Raw genomic sequence first — 11,780 nt, 5'->3', positions numbered from 1 at the left:
ATCATATTAAGGACAAATTAGGAATAAATATATTAACTACATAAATTAAATTTTGTTTTGAAGAATACCTTATTAGGAATAATATTTTGTATCCCAATAATTCAAATATTTATATATTATAATGTAGGAACTGGTTATTTTAAAATTATTATATATGAACAAAATGCTTTTGTTATGGTTTAAATGGAATTATTCCTTACATTAATTCTAAAAATATTTTATTAAAAAAAATGTATTCACAAAATAAAGGAAAGAAAAAATATATAATAATATCTTTATTGCGTTACTCGATATAAATATATATATATATATATATTTTTTTTTCATTTAGAAATGGATACTTAATATTTTTTAGTAATGTACATTCCTCCGATTGTATTTTATTTTACGCTATTTAATGAAAATTTTCGTTTATATAGTAACAATAATACATTGCGACATTTAATTACTATATGCAACTTACATTATGAAATAAATTATGAAAATTTATATTCTCAATTTTGATAAAATGTTGTAAGATACGTGTGCATTAACGGTGATTAGTGGTTTAAGGGTAATTATTCATCTCTAATTTCTTTTTTTTCGGGAGATGCCTTTATTTAATATAAATATTACTCTATGTTTAAAATATTTATATTTTCAGAAAAATAAAAAAGAATACATAAACAGCTTTTTCATTTCCATCTAAAAACTTTTTTTTCAGTAAATATACATATCGCGTAAGTGTAATTTTGTATATATATATATATATATATATGCTAATCTCTTATCGGTTTAGCTATTATGTTTAGATAAAATTTGATTTCTTTTTATTATCATATCTAAATCAGTCTTAATAATTATACATTTTTCTACTAATAAACACCGTTGTTCATTATATAATGGTGAACTACTATAATTCATTTTTATTCTTTCAACGTTTTGTTTAAATTTAGTTTAATGTTTATTTATGTATTCAATGGAACAATTGCTAATATGATATTTCAGTATCTTACAATTTCATAGTATCCGTATTATAAGTCTTTTAATTTTGTACACTAGTGGAATTACTAGCCACTTTACTAGTATGCGCATGCAGAATTACATAATTTAATTAACTCCTAAAAAGATTCGAATATTATAGCATTTTTCATATTCTCTTTATAATTATATATTTACAGTTATATTATATAAATTGTTCAGGTTACAATTTCTTGTTAATGTAGTATACTCAAAAAAAATTTCTTATTTTACGTTATTTGTGCATATTAACAAATATTTAACATAAGTTTCTCAAAAAATAAAAAAATGATAAAACAATTCATATTATCTTAATTCTATATTTAAATTTTATGTTCTCCCAAAACATAATTTTTCATTTAATATTTGTCTTATTAATACGTATTTACTTATAAATTACATATATTTAAAATATCATTACTGTTACTTACATATGGATTTATTATAATTTGTTCTTTATTAATGTATATACTTATATACATACTTATACTTATCAATATGGTATTTTATATTTCTCATTATATGTATAAAATGATACTTAAATTAATAGAGAAACGACTTTTAATGTCACATATAATAATCTAAATATAAATAAGGAGCAATATAAATTACTGTATTAGAATCTATAAGTTATTCCAATAGAAGTAACTTATATAGCCTTTTATTCTTTCCAATGTCATTCATTTATTGCATGCACATTATGCATGCAGGTTTCCAATATAATTCTATTATAAGAATTTTGATTTTTTTTCCAACCCATTTTACAATATATATAAATATAAAATATTTTCTTTTCAAAACAATATTTTTAATATCATTATGATTAGGTTAATATTATTTTCTCTATGGAATGATATTTTTCTGAGCATATTTCCCATTATATAATTAATTTTATTATCCTAAAACCATTCTTTTAATATATGTCTATGTGTCTTCATCTATTTACTGCATATATATATATTGCCTAATAAGTCACAATTCGTTTTTTTTTTTTTTTTTACTATGTCATGTTCTTTTATCATTGAATCTATATTTACTTCTTCGGAACATGTAATTATTTTCCTTATTTGAGAAATTCTTTAGGTACATTTTTAAATAGCCAATTTTGTTTAATTACCGTTTTTTAAATTCTTTAATTTGTATTACTATTATTCATCCATTTTTACTTTTATCTTTTTGATTTAACTTTATAACATAAATTAATTCTTTGTAACTTATTTTTTTGTATATTTTATTATATTTTATTATATTTTTTTCTAGTTAACCTCTTTTTAATGTATAACTGATTTACCACCTAAATATGTTTAACTATCAATAATTTTTAACTGCTAATTATAATAATTACTTACTAAAATAATTGTTTATAAATTATCTTATAAGAAGATAGGAACAGCATGTAACATTTCAATATTATTTTCTTTTTGTAGAATAGCTATTCTGATGGTATATATATGCGGCATGAAAAATATGTTGAACACAATTATTATTTTTTTATTCTTTGCAGCTTTTATTTATAAAATATTTCTTTCATTTTCTCAGTAGCTCATCATTTTTAATTAATTTCAAATATGTTATATTGATAATAAAGGAATATTATATATAAAAACACTTTTATCAATGAAATTATCACATGCTTATATAGTATTTTTTTCTTTTCTTCTTTTCTTCTTTTCTTTTTGTCTTCTTTTACATTTTAAGTTATGCATACATAAGAATTTTTTATAGTTTGGTGGAGTAAAAGAATGGATTAATTCTCAATTGGAACAGCTTCGAAATGTATTTAAAAGGATTATCTATCAAACCAGCGATAAGAAAGTTATTTAGATGTAAGTTATAAATGGGCAAACTTAATTTAAAATGACAAATTGAAGCAAATTTGAAGGAATAATTAGTTAAATATATTACTATGGTTAATACTTAAAAAATAATAACATATAAAATGTGATAAAATTTGCTGTACCTGATAAGCATATATATATATATGTTTGAAAAGCTTTATATGTTACTCGAAGATAAATAACAATTGTACGACAGCTTAAATAAATTTTATATTATTCTGCGTTAAGCATTATATTTTGAAAACTTTTAATCATTAATTAAAAAAATTTAACATTAAATTTTAAAATTATACATTTTCATTGTTAATTGTATTGATTCGAATAAAAAAGAGTACATGATGTTGTAAATTTCATATTATACAATTGGAATTTTCATGTAGAAAGAGTTGTATGCATGTTGATAAATAAGTTATATAAAGATTTACATTTTTAGGTAATATTAATACTTAATTTTTTGAGTTTTATTATTTTTACTTCCTGTATAAAAGAATTAACTTTAACCATATTTGTGAAAACTTAAAGTAAGCGAAAATCACGAAGGTATTTTTTATCGCGTTATTTGAACTATGAATTATATCATTATATTAGCGGAAAGCAAGACAGAATAGACAAATCTTTTTACTAAGCATACTGTATTTCCATATGTTTACTAGTATTTACGTAATTTAAAAAATGAAAGCTTATAACAAATATATTTAATTAAAGGGGTTAATTACAGTTTATGTGTCGTGAAAGTAATATTATAAAAGAATATAATGAAATGTCAAACATATTATACTCATCCTAATGCGGTAAATAAAAATGTAAATGGTATCTTAAATAATGTATTATAACATATGGTTTGTGACTAAAATATTTAGAATTACCTCTATAATGGTCGAGAAGCAAGGAAATGAACCACATACATTTAGTGTTATTCTCATGAATGCCTTTTTTCCATTAACTATTGATAAGGAAATATGAATAATTACTACTTTAAGACGGCGTAATACAATATACGTTTCCTATTTATTGATACAATATATCATAACAATACACAACTCGTTGAAATTTTCATTACGTTCCAATTAATATAGTTAATAAAAAATCTCACTTATTGTTTAAAAGATGTGCTATACACTAATATATAAAAAGCACTTATACTTTTTAAATTTTATAAAAAAAACTATATATATATATATATATATTATATATATATATATATATATATGAATTTGCATTCAAAACTGCATTTGCACTTAAGGTTTAACATAAGGTAATATGGAATTTTTCAAAACAAGAGTAAATTTAACTAATTTCTTGTTAATGAGGGTTGAAAACATTAATATTTAAAAAAAAAAAAATAAAAAATATGTCACATATATATATATATATATATACATATACGTATATACACGTATAATGTCTGCGTTTATGGTGACTAGTTAATACAGTATAAATTTATGATGGGGAATACAAGAAGCTTATAAATTATATAAATATATTTATTCCAATGAATATATAAATTTTTTAGTATAATAACCGTAACATTATATGATTTATGCTATATATAGGTAATGTTTTAGGTTGAAATATTTCCTTCGATATAAAAAGTAACAGAAATTTATTTAAATCGCTTAAAGTAAGAAGAAATTCATATAATAAAAATAAATAAATATATATACATAATTTTATTACCCCTTTGTATTACTTTTTATTTATGTGAACACGCAGTAAATATGATGTTCTATTGTGCTAACGATGCAATTATTGCTAATGCCACAACTCCTGTAGTTATATAATGATTTGGTCCTGATAGGGACATTGTTAAGGAAGTTAATAATAGACCTAATGGTGTTAAAAGTAAAGCATATTTAAAAAATTTATAATATTTCCTTTTAAAATTTTTAAAAGATTCCAAAAAATTATCGCCAAAACCTATACCTTTCTGTTTATAATCGTTTATATCTTCTATATTATTATTAATATTGAATATCCCTTCATTAACTGTATCCGGTTTTATATATACTTCTACATTTCCATTCCTGTCAAGCTCATAAAAATTATCAAGAAATTCTAAATCTTCATGGTAATCCGCCTCATCAATATCCAAAACTTCTTCAAAACTCATATCTGGTTCATCATATGAATCAATCTGTAATACATTATCCTTTCCATTAACACTGTTACCTCGTTCACGTTGTGAAGAGGTATCTTTTAATTTAATAATTTTGTCATTGGTGTTAAGGTCGGGATATATATTTAAATATGTCTTATAATAATTGAGTAACTCATCTATTTTTTCTTGTCTGTATTCATCTTCCATATCACTTAATGAATACAGATTTTGCTGAGGACTACTATTTAATGTCTCATACGCTGTTAAAATCCTTTGGGTTTTAATTTTAAAAATATTCTGAGCAATGTATTGTTCATTCCATAACTCATTAAATGTACTCTAAAAATGAAAATAAAACATATGTATATTTGAAACACTAAATATCCAATAAAAAGGTTATTTTCGTGCTAATTGTAAAACTAATACTATTTTTAAACGGAAAATTACATAAATAAAGTACTCTACAATTCTATATACACATACATATTTATATATATGTATATTGATAATGTTTTATTTTATTTACATTATTAGATTTTTGGCAGTTCCAAGCAAAAAAGGTAATTATAAAAAGTTTCACATAAAAACGAAACATGTTTATTCTTTTTATCTTGGGATAATTCTTTTTAATATCTATATTTTTTGTAATTAATTATTTTTTAACCTTCTCATTTATTTTTTTTACATATAGCATAAACTATATATTATATCATAATATTTCTTTATTATTAGTTTCTATTTCACTAAAATAAAAATAAAGTAATTTTAAAGAATTAAATAATGGTACTTTTTTTGAGCTTAAAATATTGAACTAAAATACTCACAAAATATATCTACGTGAAATAATTTACCATGTACAAAATATTATAAAATTATTTTGTATATTTATTTAAAGAAAAATAACAAAAACTCTTAAATTCTATTATATAAAAAATTTAAATGAAAAATTTTATAAAATATTATAATTTTTATTTTTTAAAAGAAAAAAAATAATTAATGAAATATAAAAGAACTTAAGAGAAATTAATGAATTTTTAGAAAATGCCCAAGAAATATTTTTAAAGTTTAATTAAAAAATTATGTTAGTTTTAATATGGATCAAACAATTATAGTGGCATATTATAATAATTCTAGTATTTATATTTATTATTATAATAATTATTATAACAATAATTTATAAGTATATATATATTATTTTACATATATATTTACATATAAAAAAGAACTGTAATAATTTTACAATTAAAAGTATAATTTTTGTGATATTTTTATATTGGAATCTAATATAAATATGTATTTTAATATATATATTATTATGTATGTTATTAATATATTTATACATGTGTTTTAAAATAAACACGTATGAGAAATACTAAAATAAAATATTAGCATTAAATAGGCAATATTTTTTATAATTATATATCAAAAATTAAATAATATATATAATAATTATATATTGAAAAATTACATCTTTATGTTGAATCATTTCTAGGTTATAAAACAAATACGAGTATAATAAAAAAACCCACATATAAGTGCATCTATATTTTTTCTTTTATAATTAGAGATGAATTTACGTACTCGAAATAAATATGCTTAACAGTAAAAAAGAAAAAAAAAAAAAAAACTACAGAAAAATAATAAAGAAATAGTAATTAAAAAAAAAAAATGTTAATAATATTACGCATTTTACCACATCATTTTATTTGGAACAATTAGAATATATGTGTTCACTATGAATGTCAACATGAAATTAACACATTGGTTAATTATTTGTTGGTAATCTAAAAAAATTATAGATAAAAATTAACTATTGAAGTTCCACCATTTTGAAATATTTTATAATAAAATAATTAAAAATTCCATTTATATTATTAAATGAGCGTTTTTACGTTATATCTGAATGAAACAAAATTGAGGGGAAAATAAAATATTTAATTAAAATTACATGTACATGTAATATTTATATTTATATAATTAATATAATACAGTTATGTATCGTTGGAAAAGTCATATTTTTGTAGTAAATTATATCTAATAATGTAAAAATATAATTACCTTATCAATAACAATTAGAAAACATTATCTGTATAACATTTAACCATAAATATTTTATATCGGTGTTCAGGCCTAAAAAATGAAAAGAAAATTTTTTAAATTATAAATTCTTTTTATCATAAAAAAATTGTTTAGCATAAAAAATATATTGGAAAATGTGGGTTTTAAATTATATATAGTTATATATTAATTTTAAGGCATTATAAAGCATGAGAAAATTATTTTAACGTATTTATTTTGTTTTTAACTGTATATTTTTATATTTAAAATGATTTTAAGGTATATACACTAGTTCTAAAATTTTTGACAATATAGGTTTTTTAACGAAATTGCAAGAATTAAAAGAAAGACGAAAAAATGTTTTTAAGGATTACTCATAAGAGTTATAATATAATATAATGTTAATTATTTATTGAATGGGAAAAAAAATAAAAAAAATGAAAATTCCAAAAAATTGTATAACATAAAAACAAAATAGGACTAGCAGTAACAATTATATTCATAAAACATATCACTATTTAAATGGAACGCTTTTTAAAAAGTTAGAGAACAAAAATCAAAGATATATAAATAAATATACATACACATACATATGTATAAATTTATATTAACAGTAAAAACAATTTTTAGCTTCTTTTCATTTTTAAAATTTTAATTAAAATGTATTTGATTGAACTGTGAAAATATTAAAAAGGCTACAATAAGATTGAGAGGTAATTGTTTTGTAGAACAAAACTTAATATGTGCACACATTTAAGAAGTTTTAATTGTAAAAATAAAACTACGAAGGTAATATAAGAGTTATTTTTTATAGTTATTTTATTTATTTTTAACTTAACTTTTATAAATTTATAGAACTTTTAGATAGAATAGAAATAAAATTTAATATCAACGCGAATTAATATATTTCACAACATAATTATATTTTTGATAATTATTCAATTATCCTCGAAAGACATATGGAGTGTTATAAATGTATTTTGAAAAGTTAATATACATTATTTAAGCCGTATTAATTATTTTTTTATCTAAATTTGTAACTATATATATATTATGTTAAATAAGTTAAAATATTCACGTTCCGCTTTATTTATATATACTCATGTAGATTAGGTAACTATTTTTATATTTTGAGAATTCTTTTCTTTTTTCACCGTAGTTCGTTGTATTCGTTTCGTTTAAATTTTCGTATAACATGACGTTAGATCTAAGAACTTCCCTTATTGAAGGAAAACAAATGTTATATAAAAATAAAATGAAATTTTACTTCCTATTATATACACATATTGAAATAGGTGAAATTTTTTATGTACAACATGTAGATCGTTTTTGAAATAGGATATACTATAATTAAAATGCATATGTATTAATAAACACATTTTATACAGCATAAAATTTTTTATTTCTCAAGGTGTAATAACTTTTTGATAATAATTCACTCTCAATTATTTGATATATAAATGTGACATATGTACATATAATTAAAGAGTCTAAAAAAATTGTTTATTACTACAATTAATGGAGGAAACAACATAGCATAATTTTATTGATATATAATTAAAGTTATATGTCAAGTACTTTTTCATCTAAAAGGAAAGTTTTATTATTATATTTACACAAATAAGAAAATTTAGATATTTACAATAATTTTAAAAAAACAAAAAGATAGATAGAAAAATGTTTTTATATTCATTAGTGTTTATACAATATATGTATTACAATTAATATTCAAAATTTAAAACGTCTTAAAAGAATTATAAATTATATCTTAAAATTTATATTATACGAAAAAATTACATGACCCCTCGAAGTTTTGTACTTGCACCAATATAGACCTAATTGTCCTTTTTTTTTTTAATGATACATTTCAATTGGGACATGGTTAATTATATGCAAACTATAAAAGAAAAATATTAGAGAAATTATAAACGGAGAAAGTACGAAATAATTTCTTGAATTTCTTTTAAATATTTACAGAAGTAAATTTGCATAACCGACATCATGAAAAGAATATGAACCTCTGTGAAATTCATATTGTGATAATCTTTCTTAATTATAGCTGAATCATTTTACATTATAAAGAAGAGTTAAATTAAAATATAGTTCTAAAATAAAAATTAAGTAAGAAAAACTATAGAAAACTAAAGAACAATACATACATGAATTCGTATCACAAATTCTATAACAATTACAAAGAAATATAGGTATAGAGCATTATGGGAGAGATATACATGTCATTACTGACTAAGAAAAAGAATAAAGAAGGATTAATTCCTTTAAAAGAATTTTCGAAAAATATATGAACTGTATATAAAATAAAAAAATGAAATCAATAAAATATAACAGTACATAGATTAACTATGGATGGATAGTTCGTATATTATAAGGTTGATGCCACACATTAATAGAAATAAAAATATATTTTGTTTTAAATAAGTATTAATAATATATAATTACATTTTATTTGAATAAAATAATAAGTTTTAATTATTTATTTAAACATTCTTATAAGTAAAATACTACAAAATGATACATGATTTTTAAATGAAAATTGCAAAGTTTAATTTAACTATATAATATGATAAATTTTAAGGATTTAAAAAAAAAAAAAAAAAAAATATATATATATCTATATATATATCTATATATATATAATGCATAAAACTGTTAGTAGTTTTTATGCACGTATATGTAAAAAATAAAACAATTATGCAAATAATCTAAAAGGATAAATATTTGCATATATTGCACTAAAACAAAAATCAACGTAAACAAACTATAAATATTAAGAAAATATTTATTTTTTATAAGGAATGAAAAATTACCTTAAAGTAATTGTTTAAAATTTAAATATTAGCATTAAAAAATATATATATTGGGGTTATTCTTATGTAACTACGTACATATCCCCTTAAAATTGTAAAATATTAACAATGTTTAGAATTATATATAAGTTAATAAAGCAATATTATAATTATTGTTGTGATCTCATATGTTCTCTGAACGTTAATCTCATAGAATCTAATTTTATTAATTTATTTAAAAGATAAAATAACATTAAAATAGTTCCACCGAAAAGGACAAATTGAGTTGTACTATAATTTAAACATCCCATCACAAATGTCATGATGATGTTTATTACTATAGGTGCAAATACTTTATAATGATTTATAAATCTTAAAATTTTTTTCGTTGTACTCATCTTTTGGGGTTTAAAGTTGTTTCCCCTATAATCAGATTTCAGTGCACGGTATATTCCAAGCTCAATGTTCTTGTCTAAATTCTTTATATAATTAAGAAAGCCTGACTTCGATTTTTCATTTTCAAGCGCAATACTTTCTAACTTTTCTAGTTTTGCTACTCTTTGCTCATATGGTAAATTTTCGTCTTCATATGGGGAATATTCATCTCTTGATATTTCATTTTCTGAAAATTCATTTATTTCTGAGTTCTTGTGATTATTTAATATACCATTATTGCTCAACTTAGAAAATTTTTTTTTTTCTTCTTGCTGTTTTTTATTATTATTATCAGCTGGTAAATAATCAATTGATGCATATTGATCCAAGCTATCATTTGAATCATACAAATCTTTTTTTAGATCACTATTTATTGTTAATACTTCAGGTATAGATTCAAAACTATCAAAATAATTTTGATATTTTCCATTCAGCAATAGATTATATTTTTTTGGTAAATTCTTACCATTTATTATTGAATCAAATTCTTTTCTAAAAGAATTTTCATTATTGTTATTCATATCTAGTTCATTTATTTTCATGTTTGTATTTCTATTTACACCAAATAGTTCTGTGTCTCCTTTTAATAAGCGAAAAGTTCTTGTATTCAATATGTAACTTTGACAGACTTCCTTATTCCAAGAATTTCCAAAGGATATTAACTAAAAATCAAAACAAATGTTCATCATTTAAGAAAAAAATTTTAATTCTATTATCATTTATAAATTTTTCAATTGAAAACAAAAATATGAAATAAATTTATAGTAAAAAAATTCTTAAATTTATTTTACTTCATGGTAGTACTCGAATAAATATATTAAAAAGATTAATGTAGATACATTAACCGCAAGAGATACTAATTTATTTGTAACTTCTATCATATTGGACTTCTTTAAAGTTCTTAAGTTAATCGTGCAACAATTTATTTTTATATAATTTATATTTTTTCTACAGTATTTAATAATATTCTAGTTGAATTATATTTTTTCTTTTTTACTTTCTATTATTTTAGAAATTAACATAATTCAATTTTTTTAGATTAATACCATAACTATTTACTAAAGCGTAAAAAAAATGAATATTAATAATATTAAAAAAATAAAAAAATGCATATTAAAGAAAAATATTTTAGTATATTTTTCCTATATAATATTGTTAGAAAGAAATAACATTAAAAATATATTTAAATTTAAAAACTAATCGTTAATTATATGCAAGAATGCAACAAATGGGTTGTAAATTTACAGATTTAAACTAATTTTATTTTAAAATAATATATACATGTCAATAAATTAATAAACTATTTTGTTAGTATGAATGTAATACAGATAACATTTTAATTAAAATAATACGACCTTAATTTATATAAAATATAAAACATTTAGTTAATTATTGTTCTAATAAACTCTTTGGTTGCATGAAAGTAATGCATTTACGAGTAAGACACAACTGGAGTTTTACATTTATCATTTTTTTAAGATTAATTCTGATAAAAATAGGTGAAAATGAAATGAAAGAAACGTTATGAATATAAAATTTAGTTATATT

The 11,780-nt window shown here is 20.0% G+C and overlaps 2 protein-coding genes across 2 annotated transcripts; both read right to left on the bottom strand.

The window, feature by feature from the left end:
* Nucleotides 1–4,563: 4,563 nt before the first annotated feature.
* MKS88_000845 (uncharacterized protein) lies at nt 4,564–5,530 on the bottom strand (the record flags this gene model as incomplete). The annotated part of the gene is made up of 2 exons (XM_067219484.1): nt 4,564–5,274; nt 5,462–5,530. 2 exons carry the CDS (start codon nt 5,528–5,530, stop codon nt 4,564–4,566), a joined length of 780 nt encoding a protein of 259 aa, XP_067075213.1.
* Nucleotides 5,531–9,967: 4,437 nt separating this feature from the next.
* On the bottom strand, nt 9,968–11,113 carry MKS88_000844 (uncharacterized protein; the record flags this gene model as incomplete). Its single annotated transcript, XM_067219483.1, has 2 exons — nt 9,968–10,894; nt 11,024–11,113. The coding sequence occupies 2 exons, from the start codon at nt 11,111–11,113 to the stop codon at nt 9,968–9,970; spliced, it is 1,017 nt and encodes a 338-aa protein (XP_067075212.1).
* Nucleotides 11,114–11,780: the final 667 nt, after the last annotated feature.

The sequence above is a fragment of the Plasmodium brasilianum genome, chromosome 3 (assembly GCF_023973825.1).
Source record: "Plasmodium brasilianum strain Bolivian I chromosome 3, whole genome shotgun sequence".
Taxonomy (NCBI): Eukaryota; Apicomplexa; class Aconoidasida; order Haemosporida; family Plasmodiidae; genus Plasmodium; species Plasmodium brasilianum.
The sequence above is the reverse complement of the archived record's forward strand: the minus strand, read 5'-3'. Positions and strand labels throughout refer to the sequence as shown.